Raw genomic sequence first — 15000 nt, 5'->3', positions numbered from 1 at the left:
CTTTCTCTCTACCTCTCTATTTCCTCTCCTCTTCTACACACCTCTCTCTCTCTACCTCTCTATTTCCTCTCCTCTTCTACACACCTCTCTCTCTCTCTCTCTACCTCTATTTCCTCTCCTCTTCTACACACCTCTCTCTCTCTACCTCACTCTCTATTTCCTCTCTTCTTCTACACACCTCTCTCTTTCTCTCTACCTCTCTATTTCCTCTCCTCTTCTACACACCTCTCTCCCTCTCTCTCTCCCTCTCTCTCTCTCTCTCTCTCTCTCTCTCTCTCTCTCTCTCTCTCTCTCTCTCTCTCTCTCTCTCCCTCTCTCTCTACCGCTCTCTATTTCCTCTCCTCTTCTACACACCTCTCTCTTTCTCTCTACCTCTCTATTTCTCTCTACCTCTCTATTTCCTCTCCTCTTCTACACACCTCTCTCTTTCTCTCTACCGCTCTCTATTTCCTCTCCTCTTCTACACACCTCTCTCTCTTTCTCTCTACCGCTCTCTCTATTTCCTCTCCTCTTCTACACACCTCTCTCTTTCTCTCTACCGCTCTCTCTATTTCCTCTCCTCTTCTACACACCTCTCTCTTTCTCTCTACCTCTCTCTCTATTTCCTCTCCTCTTCTACACACCTCTCTCTCTCTCTCTTTCTACCTCTCTATTTCCTCTCCTCTTCTACACACCTCTCTCTCTCTCTCTACCTCTCTATTTCCTCTCCTCTTCTACACACCTCTCTCTACCGCTCTCTCTATTTCCTCTCCTCTTCTACACACCTCTCTCTTTCTCTCTACCTCTCTCTCTATTTCCTCTCCTCTTCTACACACCTCTCTCTCTCTCTCTACCTCTCTATTTCCTCTCCTCTTCTACACACCTCTCTCTCTCTCGACCTCTCTCTCTCTTTCCTCTCCTCTTCTACACACCTCTCTCTCTCTCTCTCTCTCCCTCTCTCTTTCTCTCTACCTCTCTCTCTATTTCCTCTCCTCTTCTACACACCTCTCTCTTTCTCTCTACCTCTCTCTTTTTGTGTCAGTGTGTCTGTAATTATGTTTGTGTGGGTTTGTGTACATAATTGTATATGTGTTAAATTCATCCCTTGACATGAACAGTTTCACTCTCCCGTTAGCCACTCTGATCTCTCCCTACACATACAAACACACACACTTACACCCCCCCCACACACACACACATGCACATTCATCTTCCATCTCTTTCTCTCCCTCTAACTGAATCCTGTCCCCGCTCTCTCTTCCTCAATCTCTTTCTCTCCCCCTCCTTACTCCCTCCTCCTCCTCTCTCTCTCACTCCTGTGTCTCTCTCCCCCTCTCCCCTGTCTCCTCTCCCCCCTCCCCCCTCTCCTCCTCTCTCTGATTCAGAGGGGTTGGGTTAAATGCGGAAGACACATTTCAGTTGAATGCGTTCAGTTGTCCAACTGACTAGGAATCCCCCTTTCCTTTCCGTCCCACAGGTCCCCAGTGCTCCAGTCAGTGAGGAGGACTACTCTCTGTCTCGGTCTCATTCCTCTCCTCGCTCCTCAGAGCAGTACAGCAGCCTCATGGAGCTCCTCCGACAGCAGCACCAGGTTATTACACTCTTATGACATCTCTTACTACATATTTATAACACATGATGTAACTCATTAATATGGAGCTCCTCTGACAGCAGCACCAGGTTATTACACTCTTATGACATCTTACTGCATATTTGTAATTAAGCAATAAGGCCCGAGGGGGTGTGGTATATGGCCAATATACCACGGCTAAGGGCTGTTCTTAAGCACGACGCAACACAGAGTGCCTGGATACAGCCCTTAGCCGTGGTATATTGGCCATATACCACAACCCCCTGAGGTTCCTTGTTGCTATTATAAACTGGTTACCAACGTAATTAGAGCAGTCAAAATAAATGTTTTGTCATACCCGTGGTATACGGTCTGATATACCACGTCTTTCAGCCAATCAGCATTCAGGGCTCGAACCACCCAGTTTATAACATGATATAACTAATTAATATGGAGCTCCTCCGACAGCAGCACCAGTTTATTACAACTCTTATGACATGCTTATTAACACTGTTACGACAAGTTATTAAACAGCACACCCCTTTAGCATATATTTAAAACAATATATTTATATAGCACCTCACGAACAATAAATGCCTCATTGAACCCTTATATATGCAACACCTTTATACACCTTATAATACACTTATAACATGTTGATAGTACATTAATAACACATGATCTGTTTCTCTCTACAGAAATGTCTGGGTTACTCACAGCAGTTCACTCACATTGGAAGCGTGGCCGAGACCTCCAGGTTAGTGGCAACAATTGTGTTTTGAGTGGACGCATGCGCGAGTACCCCGAAGCACATCAAGATGTTAAAATAATGACCGGACTGATAAAAATAGTCAAAATTCAATAAGTATTTATTATAAAACAGATGTGTTTTCAAAAGAGTGTAAAATACAAACTAAAAGGTTATTAAAACAACCAAGACCTGCACACCATACAGTGTATATATAGGATGTCTACCTCCATTACTCGCATTCTGTTCAGAAACACCATTTTAAAGAGGCACAATAATTAGGATCAGGTGTGGCCAATTAGTAGGCGTGGCCAGCACACCTGAACACACTCCAATGGACGTGAAAAACACTTGAAACTATTGAGGATGAAGTTGATGATACACGTACACCTATGGTAATGTTTGAATAGTAAAACACAATTTGGGCCCAATTAACATACGTTTAACAAATATATAAGTGAAGATGCATTGAATTCAAGGAAATGCCATCTTCACAGTGTCTGTGTGAACCAGGGTGGGAAATTAAACTTTTTGGTCCACTATCCACTGTGGCAGGTAGATTAAAAAATCGACCAGCCACTCAGATTTTTTAACAGCCATAATATGTTTTGCGCCATAATTACAATTTCAAAAAATAACTGATGAGCATGCTTTGTAATGTTTCTAAAACAAGAAATGTATTACTAGTCAAAAGTAATGGGTTATATTGCTTAATTTCATTTCATTTTTGTGACCTGCGTCTTTTAACCAATGTATGTTAAAATAAATAATGTTGATGCTATAGTAAAAACAGATAAACAGTTCTACAACTGAACATCAGCAATCAACAAAGTGCCTGCCCTGCCACAAAATGCTGAGTGATACGGTTTATTTATTATTGTAGTTCAGAGCTCTACGCTGACATGTTTTACAAGGAGTACATGATCTGCTCCTAAGTAGAAATGTAGAAGCACACAAATAAATCTAGGAGAACATTTAAAGTATTTGAGTGTTTTAATGATAAGAAATGACTAAAAGTTCATGAATATGTTTTTTTTGGAGTGATTCATGCTCAATCAAGCACAATCATTAGGTGAGACAAAAATTGTCAGCTGGCATTTTAAGGGATGGGCCGTTACCATGGTAACACTGGCACTCGCTTGTCTGTGACTAACAAAATCTCCGACCGTGACGTCTTCCTAGCAGCAGACAGTTGCAGCAAACTCAAACTAACATTGAAAAACAACCTAGAGTGTGAAGAAACCGATGTAACTGGCCAAGAAACACGAGGACAAAGTCACACTTCAGTAGCCTTTCTTGTAAATTCCACCAACTTCTTCTACATGTGGGCTTTGGTTTAAAAAAAACTGTTGCCAAATGCTCTGTGTGACCAACCGCCAACGTGGCTGGTGAAATAGACATGAAACCCCGCCAATGACAACATCTACCCCCATTTGGCGGGTGGCTGGTGTGAACCCTGTGTGTGTGTGTGTGTGTGTGTGTGTGTGTGTGTGTGTGTGTGTTGCTGTTGTCAGGTTTGAGAAGCTGGCAGAGGAGTGTATGCAGAACATTGAGGTACTGAAGAAGGCCCACGCCAAGAGCCAACCTGTCCCCAAATACCACACTGAGGAGAGGACCTTCAACACTGTCAAGTACTATACTGTTACTAACATATTAATACCACACTGAGGAGAGAACCTTCAACACTGTCAAGTACTATACTGTTACTAACATATTAATACCACACTGAGGAGAGGACCTTCAACACTGTCAAGTACTATACTGTTAATAACATATTAATACCACACTGAGGAGAGGACCTTCAACACTGTCAAGTACTATACTGTTACTAACATATTAATACCACACTGAGGAGAGGACCTTCAACACTGTCAAGTACTATACTGTTAATAACATATTAATACCACACTGAGGAGAGGACTTTCAACACTGTCAAGTACTATACTGTTAATAACATATTAATACCACACTGAGGAGAGGACCTTCAACACTGTCAAGTACTATACTGTTACTAACATATTAATACCACACTGAGGAGAGGACTTTCAACACTGTCAAGTCAGAATGTTAGTATACAATTAACATTCATATAAAAAATAAATCTGTCTTATACACACACACATATATATATATATATATATATATATATATATATATATATATATATATATATATATATATACATATATACATACACACACACACAGCAGGAGGAAAGTAATCTGTTTTCTCTGTCTGTCTGTTGTAGAATGTATCCTAACCTGACAGCCAATGAGATGATGCTGTACATCGTGAAGGGTATCAATCTACCTGCTCCCTCAGGTGTGTGTTGTTTTGAACTTTATATGTCTCCTCCTCTCCCCTCTCTCCTCACCCCTCTCTTCTCACCCCTCTCTTTTCACCCCTCTCTTCTCACCCCTCTCTTCTCAGCCGTCTCTTTTCACCCCTCTCTCTCTTCTCACCCCTCTCTTTTCACCCCTCTCTTTTCACCCCTCTCTTCTCACCCCTCTCTTCTCACCCCTCTCTTCTCACCTCTCTCTTCTCACCCCTCTTCTCACCTCTCTCTTTTCACCCCTCTCTTTTCACCCCTCTCTTTTCACCCCTCTCTTTTCACCCCTCTCTTCTCACCCCTCTCTTCTCACCTCTCTCTTCTCACCCCTCTCTTCTCACCTCTCTCTTCTCACCTCTCTCTTCTCACCCCTCTTTTCACCCCTCTCTTCTCACCCCTCTCTTCTCACTCCTCTCTTCTCACCCCTCTCTTCTCACCCCTCTCTTCTCAGCCGTCTCTTTTCACCCCTCTCTCTCTCTTCTCACCCCTCTCTCTCTCTTCTCACCCCTCTCTTTTCCACCCTCTCTTCTCACCCCTCTCTTCTCAGCCGTCTCTTTTCACCCCTCTCTCTCTTTTCACCCCTCTCTCTCTTCTCACCCCTCTCTTTTCACCCCTCTCTTCTCACCCCTCTCTTCTCACCCCTCTCTTCTCACCCCTCTCTTCTCACCTCTCTCTTCTCACCCCTCTCTTCTCACCCCTCTCTTCTCACCCCTCTCTTCTCACCCCTCTCTTTTCACCCCTCTCTTTTCACCCCTCTCTTTTCACCCCTCTCTTTTCACCCCTCTCTTCTCACCCCTCTCTTCTCACCCCTCTCTTCTCACCCCTCTCTTCTCACCCCTCTCTCTCTCTTTTCACCCCTCTCTTTTCACCCCTCAAATCAAATCAAATCAAATTTTATTGGTCACATGCGCCGAATACAACAGGTGCAGACATTACAGTGAAATGCTTACTTACAGCCCTTAACCAACAGTGCATTTATTTTAAACAAAAAAGTAAGAATAAAACAACAACAAAAAAAGTGTTGAGAAAAAAAGAGCAGAAGTAAAATAAAGTGACAGTAGGGAGGCTATATATACAGTAAAATAAAGTGACAGTAGGGAGGCTATATATACAGGGGGGTACCGTTGCAGAGTCAATGTGCGGGGGCACCGGCTAGTTGAGGTAGTTGAGGTAATATGTACATGTGGGTAGAGTTAAAGTGACTATGCATAAATACTTAACAGAGTAGCAGCAGCGTAAAAAGGATGGGGTGGGGGGGCAGTGCAAATAGTCCGGGTAGCCATGATTAGCTGTTCAGGAGTCTTATGGCTTGGGGGTAGAAGCTGTTGAGAAGTCTTTTGGACCTAGACTTGGCACTCCGGTACCGCTTGCCGTGCGGTAGCAGAGAGAACAGTCTATGACTAGGGTGGCTGGAGTCTTTGACAATTTTGAGGGCCTTCCTCTGACACCGCCTGGTATAGAGGTCCTGGATGGCAGGGAGCTTTGCCCCAGTGATGTACTGGGCCGTACGCACTACCCTCTGTAGTGCCTTGCGGTCAGAGGCCAAGCAGTTGCCATACCAGGCGGTGATGCAACCAGTCAGGATGCTCTCGATGGTGCAGCTGTAGAATTTTTTGAGGATCTGAGGACCCATGCCAAATCTTTTTAGTCTCCTGAGGGGGAATAGGCTTTGTCGTGCCCTCTTCACGACTGTCTTGGTGTGTTTGGATCATGATAGTTTGTTGGTGATGTGGACACCAAGGAACTTGAAGCTCTCAACCTGTTCCACTACAGCCCCGTCGATGAGAATGGGGGCGTGCTCAGTCCTCTTTTTTTTCCTGTAGTCCACAATCATCTCCTTTGTCTTGGTCACGTTGAGGGAGAGGTTGTTGTCCTGGCACCACACGGCCAGATCTCTGACCTCCTCCCTATAGGCTGTCTCATCGTTGTCGGTGATCAGGCCTACCACTGTTGTGTCGTCGGCAAACTTAATGATGGTGTTGGAGTCGTGCCTGGCCATGCAGTCATGGGTGAACAGAGAGTACAGGAGGGGACTGAGCACGCACCCCTGAGGGGCCCCCGTGTTGATGATCAGTGTGGCAGATGTGTTGTTACCTACCCTTACCACCTGGGGGCGGCCCGTCAGGAAGTCCAGGATCCAGTTGCAGAGGGAGGTGTTTAGTCCCAGGATCCTTAGCTTAGTGATGAGCTTAGAGGGCACTATGGTGTTGAATGCTGAGCTGTAGTCAATGAATAGCATTCTCACGTAGGTGTTCCTCTTGTCCAGGTGGGAAAGGGCAGTGTGGAGTGCGATAGAGATTGCATCATCTGTGGATCTGTTGGGGCGGTATGCAAATTGGAGTGGGTCTAGGGTTTCTGGGATTATGCTGTTGATGTGAGCCATGACCAGTCTTTCAAAGCACTTCATGGCTACAGACGTCAGTGCTACGGGTCGGTAGTCATTTAGGCAGGTTATCTTAGAGTTCTTGGGCACGGGGACTATGGTGGTCTGCTTGAAACATGTTGGTATTACAGACTCAGTCAGGGACATGTTGAAAATGTCAGTGAAGACACTTGCCAGTTGGTCAGCACATGCTCGGAGTACACGTCCTGGTAATCCGTCTGGCCCTGCGGCCTTGTGAATGTTGACCTGCTTAAAAGTCTTACTCACATCGGCTACGGAGAGCGTGATCACATAGTCGTCCGGAACAGCTGGTGCTCTCATGCATGCTTCAGTGTTGCTTGCCTCGAAGCGAGCATAGAAGTGGTTTAGCTCGTCTGGTAGGCTTGTGTCACTGGGCAGCTCGCGGCTGTGCTTCCCTTTGTAGTCTGTAATAGTTTTCAAGCCCTGCCACATCCGACGAGCGTCAGAGCCAGTGTAGTATGATTCAATCTTAGACCTGTATTGACTCATTCTTCTCACCCCTCTCTTCTCACCCCTCTCCTCAGGAGTATCTGCTAGTGATCTGGACACCAGTGTGCGCTTTGAGTTTCCTTTTCCTAGTGCGGTAAGACACACACACACACACACACAAATAACCTGCACACATTTCCACTTAGATCCACTCAAATATTCTCTCCCTGTCTTTGATGTGCGTGTGTGTGTCTGCCTGTGTGTTGCGTGCATGTGTGTGTGTAGGAGGAGGCCCAGAAGGATAAGACCAGTACAGTGAAGAACAGCAACAGTCCAGAGTTTAAAGAGCAGTTTAAACTGAACATCAACCGTCAACATAGAGGCTTCAAGAGGGTCATCCAGGCCAAAGGCATCAAGTTTGACATCATCCACAAGGGGTGAGATCCACAGAGATACACCAGACCTGGGTTAATACATGCGGATTGAAGTAACATAGAATATTAACACAGAAACATCATGTGGGGGAGTCTGGTCTAGTGGTTTAACACTGCAGACATTGGACCACACATACCTGTTGGTGAAGGGGTTCTGGATCCCACCTGGGCCCCTACTGTCTGTCTGTCTGTCTGTCTCTGTCACATACCTGTTGGTGAAGGGGTTATGGATCCCACCTGGGCCCCTACTGTCTGTCTGTCTGTCTGTCTCTGTCACATACCTGTTGGTGAAGGGGTTCTGGATCCCACCTGGTCCCCTACTGTCTGTCTGTCTGTCTGTCTCTGTCACATACCTGTTGGTGAAGGGGTTATGGATCCCTGGTCCCCTACTGTCTGTCTGTCTCTGTCACATACCTGTTGGTGAAGGGGTTCTGGATCCCACCTGGTCCCCTACTGTCTGTCTGTCTGTCTCTGTATCTGTCTCTTATCTACCTTCCAACGGTCACTGGCCATAAACAATAAAATACTAACAAATAAAAATATATATAATAAACAAAGAAAGGTCATTGTGAACAGTGACCTGGGCTGTCCATTGTCTATAATCAACAGTGGTATTCACTGGGCATGAGACGGAAGACATTTCTCAGAAACAGGATAAAACTGGGAAGCATTTTCCAGACAGAGAGTTGAGAAGGTGTTCTTCTGATCAGGTTAAATCCCTTTCTCTGTCTGGACTGGTCCAATAACAAACTCTCCTTTTCATTTACCCACGGTGCACTTCATACTGTGTGGTCATTTAGCCACGGTGCACTTCATACTGTGTGGTCATTTAGCCACGGTGCACTTCATACTGTGTGTTCATTTAGCCACGGTGCACTTCATACTGTGTGTTCATTTAGCTACGGTGCACTTCATACTGTGTGTTCATTGTCGTGTTCATCCCCTAGAGTCTAACACAGGGAGGGATTGGGTGGATTGGGACGCAGCCAATGCAACAAAAAAAACAGTTATCTCTATCTTAAACTGACAGTTGATGGGTATTATTTTATTTTGTTACTTAGATTGACTCACTGGTGCATCAATAGACCTTAGGGGGTTTTAATGTGTGTGTGTGTGTGTGTGTAGGGGTCTGTTCAAGGGGGACAAAGTGTTGGGGAACGCTCAGCTGAAGCTGGACTCACTGGAGAACCAATGTGACATCAGACAGATTATAGAGGTAAACACACACAGATACACACACACACAGATACACACACACACACAACTTTCCGCATGCACATATTTTCACTTAGACATGCACATACAGTGGGGAAAAAAAGTATTTAGTCAGCCACCAATTGTGCAAGTTCTCCCACTTAAAAAGATGAGAGAGGCCTGTAATTTTCATCATAGCTACACGTCAACTATGACAGACAAATTGAGGAGAAAAAATCCAGAAAATCACATTGTAGGATTTTTAATGAATTTATTTGCAAATTATGGTGGAAAATAAGTATTTGGTCACCTACAAACAAGCAAGATTTCTGGCTCTCACAGACCTGTAACTTCTTCTTTAAGGCTCCTCTGTCCTCCACTCGTTACCTGTATTAATGGCACCTGTTTGAACTTGTTATCAGTATAAAAGACACCTGTCCACAACCTCAAACAGTCACACTCCAAACTCCACTATGGCCAAGACCAAGGAGCTGTCAAAGGACACCAGAAACAAAATAGTAGACCTGCACCAGGCTGGGAAGACTGAATCTGCAATAGGTAAGCAGCTTGGTTTGAAGAAATCAACTGTGGGAGCAATTATTAGGAAATGGAAGACATACAAGACCACTGATAATCTCCCTCGATCTGGGGCTCCACGCAAGATCTCACCCCGTGGGGTCAAAATGATCACAAGAACGGTGAGCAAAAATCCCAGAACCACACGGGGGGACCTAGTGAATGACCTGCAGAGAGCTGGGACCAAAGTAACAAAGCCTACCATCAGTAACACACTACGCCGCCAGGGACTCAAATACTGCAGTGCCAGACGTGTCCCCCTGCTTAAGCCAGTACATGTCCAGGCCCGTCTGAAGTTTGCTAGATTGCATTTGGATGATCCAGAAGAGAATTGGGAGAATATCATATGGTCAGATGAAACCAAAATAGAACTTTTTGGTAAAAACTCAACTCGTCGTGTTTGGAGGACAAAGAATGCTGAGTTGCATCCAAAGAACACCATACCTACTGTGAAGCATGGGGGTGGAAACATCATGCTTTGGGGCTGTTTTTCTGCAAAGGGACCAGGACGACTGATCCGTGTAAAGGAAAGAATGAATGGGGCCATGTATCGTGAGATTTTGAGTGAAAACCTCCTTCCATCAGCAAGGGCATTGAAGATGAAACGTGGCTGGATCTTTCAGCATGACAATGATCCCAAACACACCGCCCGGGCAACGAAGGAGTGGCTTCGTAAGAAGCATTTCAAGGTCCTGGAGTGGCCTAGCCAGTCTCCAGATCTCAACCCCATAGAAAATCTTTGGAGGGAGTTGAAAGTCTGTGTTGCCCAGCGACAGCCCCAAAACATCACTGCTCTAGAGGAGATCTGCATGGAGGAATGGGCCAAAATACCAGCAACAGTGTGTGAAAACCTTGTGAAGACTTACAGAAAACGTTTGACCTGTGTCATTGCCAACAAAGGGTATATAACAAAGTATTGAGAAACTTTTGTCATTGACCAAATACTTATTTTCCACCATAATTTGCAAATAAATTCATTAAAAATCCTACAATGTGATTTTCTGGATTTTTTTTCTAATTTTGTCTGTCATAGTTGACGGGTACCTATGATGAAAATTACAGGCCTCTCTCATCTTTTTAAGTGGGAGAACTTGCACAATTGGTGGCTGACTAAATACTTTTTTCCCCCCACTGTATCTCTCTCTCTCTCTCTCTCTCTCTCTCTCTCTCTCTCTCTCTCTCTCTCTCTCTCTCTCTCTCACACACCTATCTAACTGTGTTGTTGTGCTAGGTGTTGACACATCTATCTAACTGTATGTTGTTGTTGTGCTAGGTGTTGACACACCTATCTAACTGTGTGTTGTTGTTGTTGTGCTAGGTGTTGACACACCTATCTAACTGTGTGTTGTTGTTGTTGTGCTAGGTGTTGACACACCTATCTATATGTGTGTTGTTGTTGTGCTAGGTGTTGACACACCTATCTATCTGTGTGTTGTTGTTGTTGTGCTAGGTGTTGGATGGTCGTAAGGCTACAGGAGGTAAGCTGGAGGTGAGGGTAAAGATTCGGGAGCCGCTGGGAGGAGCACAGCTTCAGACCACCACAGAGAAATGGCTGGTCCTAGACCCTCTACCAATCACCACCCCCGACAGAGAGAGAGAACAACAGGTGAGGAGAGAGAGAGAGACCTACCTTTGGAGTGTTCGGTACTGGTAGGGGTATAGTATCTGTCAGAGTTAACATGTTACATTAATATCAGTCTAACTGAAGTATCTGTCAGAGTTAACATGTTACATTAATATCAGTCTAACGGAAGTCTGTCTGTCTGTCTGTCCCCCCCCCCCTCTCTCTCTCTCTCTCCCCCTCTCTCTCTTCCTCCCAGTCCCCCTCTCCTCGCTCCAAACCCAAGAGTGACCATGGGAGGAACAAGCAGCCTAACCAGTCCAGCCACTCTCCTGCCCAGTATAAACTCCACAGCTTCAGTCTACTGCACTACGATAAGGAGAGACTGGAGAGACAGGTAGGGCTGTGTGACTTCACACCGTTTTCTTTCTCTCTATTTCCACTTCATTTTCCTCTCCTCTTCTCCGTGGGAACGTTTCATCTAGATCTGTTCACAATTGGAGGTAGCCAATCTATGCTGTGATTGGTCTAAGATGATGTCAATCACCCTGTGTGTCCTTCAGATTGGTGATTACAGGAAGAGTAGGCGGGATCCTCCGTCTGACCTGCTACAGCAACACAAGGAGGTCACACACAGGCTGCAGTGGCAGAAAGCCCAGCTAGAGAGAGGCTCCGCTACACTACTGTCAGGTAACACAATTCACAACCATATTCATACACAGGGTAATATGAACAGCTACACACTCATTTGTGTATTTCTCTCCCTCCCTCTATCCCTCCTTCCATCCGTCGCTCTCTCTGTCTCTCTCCATCCCCATCTCCCTCCATCTCTCTCTCTCTGTAGAGTATGAGAATGTTTTGCAGCGTTTCGCCCAGGGACTTGCTGAGTCAGTGAAGAAGTTTTCCAGCCAAGGCAACAGGGTGAGCACAGGGTCAGGGTCGTGTGTGTGTGTGTGTGTGTGTGTGTGTGTGTGTAACGTGTCTGTCCCTCTGCCTATTCAGGATGCTGCTAAGGACGCTCTAGGTCGGCTGAAGATGGTGGAGACTGAGGTAAACACTGTTATAGACACTCCGTGTTAGGTACATCACCCAGTTCACCAAAATGGATGGCTCCTACAGACAGTGAGTCACGTGGCCAGGGCTTGCTATATGAAGCAGGCAGACAGGCATCGAGGCATTCAGTTACTGTTCCATTGAACGTTAGAATGGGCAAAACGAGTGACCTAAGCGACTTTGAGCGTGGTATGGTCGTCGGTGCCAGGCGCACCGGATCCAGTATCTCAGAAACGGCCGGCCTCCTGGGCTTTTCACGTGCGACAGTGTCTAGGGTTAAACGAGAATGGTGCTTCAAACAAAAAAACATCTAGTCAGCTGCAAGAATCGAGTGGAAAAACATTGCCTGGTCCGATGAATCCCGGTTCTTGTTGCATCAGGATTTGGTGTAAGCAGCATGAGCCCCATCTTGCCTGGTTTCAACGGTACAGGCTGGTGGTGTAATGGTGTGGGGAATGTTTTCCTGGCACATGTTAGGCCCCTTGATGCCAACTGAGCAACGATTCCATGCCCCGAAGAATTTAGGCTGTTCTGGAGGTAAAGGGGGGTCTGACCCTGTACTAGATTGGTGTACCTAATAAACTGGCGAATAAGTGTATATATGACTATGTCTGTGTTTACACAGGCAGCCCAATTCTGATCTTTTGACCAATTATTGGCAAAATATCGGATCTGATTTAAAAAAAGACAAATTAGTGTCAAAAGATCAGAACTGGACTGCCTGTTTAAACAGCCTTTATTAATCTGACCACATACTGTATAAGAGCACTATGTGAGGTGATGTATAATATCATTTAGTTTGAATTGTATCTGACACCTACCTCTTGTCCTCCTCTCTACCCATCTACTTATCTCTATCCCTCCCTCTCTTTCTCCTCTCTCTCTCCCTCCTTCTCTCCCTCTCTCACCTCCACTCCTTCTCTCCCTCTCTCCCTCTCTCGCTCTCTCACCTCCACTCCTTCTCTCCCTCTCTCACCTCCACTCCTTCTCTCCCTCTCTCCTTCTCTCCCTCTCTCGCTCGCTCTCTCACCTCCACTCCTTCTCTCCCTCTCTCACCTCCACTCCTTCTCTCCCTCCCTCCTTCTTTCCCTCTCTCGCTCTCTCACCTCCACTCCTTCTCTCCCTCTCTCCTTCTCTCCCTCTCTCGCTCTCTCACCTCCACTCCTTCTCTCCCTCTCTCCTACTCCACTCCTTCTCTCCCTCTCTCCTACTCCTCTCCTTCTCTCCCTCTCTCCCCTTCTCCTCTCTCTCCCTCTCTCACCTCCACTCTTTCTCTCCCCTTCTCCTCTCTCTCCCCATCTCATGTGTTCCTTCTCTCCCCCTCTCCATTCCTCAGTTGGAATCTCTCAAGAGGAAACGCACCGTATGAGAGGAAGAGGACAGAGGGAGAGTTGGCTGGAGGACTGTTATATTACACACACCAATCACACACACACTCAGGGGACAGGTCCAAGCACCTTTAACATCTTCATGACACTCCTATGTTCCTCGCTGCCTCCTCCACTAATACTCTCCCTTTTACTCTGTACTTTAATTAGTATTGTCATTCATACAATCCGTTATGAAGAAGAACCTGTTTGAATAATAACAGGCCTGCATCCCAAATGGCATCTTATTCCCTATGTAGTGCACTACTTTTGACCAGGGCCCATAGGGACTATATAGGGAATAGGGTGCCATTTGAGATGCGAGGCAGAAATGGGCTCCTGTGAGATTGAAAGTGACATGAAGACAGAACCCAGGGCAGGAGAGAGAAAGCCTTATTTGCACTTCAAAACAAAACACTACCGATATTAACAAAACCCTGCCGCCTTCAGAATAGTCCTTAAAGTCCTTCATTGGTTCTCTCTCTTTCTCTCTGTTCAGAGAGTGGTGTGTGATGGTTCTCCTCCAGGTGTGTGTGTGTGTGTGTGTGTGTGTGTGTGTGTGTGTGTGTGTGTGTGTGTGTGTGTGTGTGTGTATGTGTGTGTGTGTGTGTAATGTTAATGAGCTTAATCTAATCTTTCTGCTCCACTATTCCCAGATTACTGTAATCTGACCCGTTTGGTGCTGTGTGATATGGGAGTAAAACCGGGGTTCCGGCCACGGGAACTACATCCCATAATGAAGGATTAGCTAACACTGGTGTCGCCATGGAGACGCCTCATTCAGGGAGGTGAGGAGAGGAGGTACTCCAGGGGTTCAATTGAAAAGGACAGAGTTAGAATTAGTGTAGAACGGACATATAGCTGTAAAATCCACTGGATTTGCTTTGAATTGGGATGAATGTAGGTTCTCTATTAATTGTAATTCTATGGTACGGAGTCTGGGAGCCCGTTTAAAAGGACCCTTCTTATAGGACGATATTTAGTCCATTGTGATGTCATCAATTAGGCTTGCGTCATATGACTATGATGTCATCAGTTAGAATGTTCAACAAAGGATTGCGTCCTCACCACATTGTGATGTCATCAGTTAGAGGTCGTGTTACTCTGCTCAGACGTTGCTGACGCCAGATCTTCAGTCAGGGTGACGGGGGCTGGGAGGGGGTACAGAACAGACTTCAGTCAGGGTGATGGGGGCTGGGAGGGGGTACAGAACAGACTTCAGTCAGGGTGACGGGGGCTGGGAGGGGGTACAGAACAGACTTCAGTCAGGGTGATGGGGGCTGGGAGGGGGTACAGAACAGACTTCAGTCAGGGTGATGGGGGCTGGGAGGGGGTACAGAACAGACTTCAGTCAGG

At 45.9% G+C, this 15000-nt stretch overlaps 1 protein-coding gene across 1 annotated transcript in view; it reads left to right on the top strand.

Annotated features, from left to right (window-relative positions):
- LOC311116136 (coiled-coil and C2 domain-containing protein 1A-like) overlaps positions 1 to 14779 on the top strand; it is a 23576-nt gene extending 8797 nt beyond the window's left edge. The window contains 13 exon segments of the mRNA XM_084191265.1: positions 1457 to 1570; positions 2248 to 2306; positions 3812 to 3928; positions 4546 to 4619; positions 7555 to 7613; positions 7745 to 7896; positions 9019 to 9109; positions 11114 to 11269; positions 11484 to 11621; positions 11788 to 11914; positions 12069 to 12145; positions 12227 to 12274; positions 13614 to 14779. Of these exon segments, the coding sequence (XP_084047391.1) occupies positions 1457 to 1570; positions 2248 to 2306; positions 3812 to 3928; positions 4546 to 4619; positions 7555 to 7613; positions 7745 to 7896; positions 9019 to 9109; positions 11114 to 11269; positions 11484 to 11621; positions 11788 to 11914; positions 12069 to 12145; positions 12227 to 12274; positions 13614 to 13646 (1245 nt within the window). The 3' untranslated portion in view covers positions 13647 to 14779.
- Positions 14780 to 15000: the final 221 nt, after the last annotated feature.

This window comes from Coregonus lavaretus, assembly GCF_964263955.1.
Source record: "Coregonus lavaretus genome assembly, contig: HAP1_SCAFFOLD_288, whole genome shotgun sequence".
Lineage (NCBI taxonomy): Eukaryota > Metazoa > Chordata > Actinopteri > Salmoniformes > Salmonidae > Coregonus > Coregonus lavaretus.
This window is presented reverse-complemented; position numbering and strand designations above follow the sequence as displayed.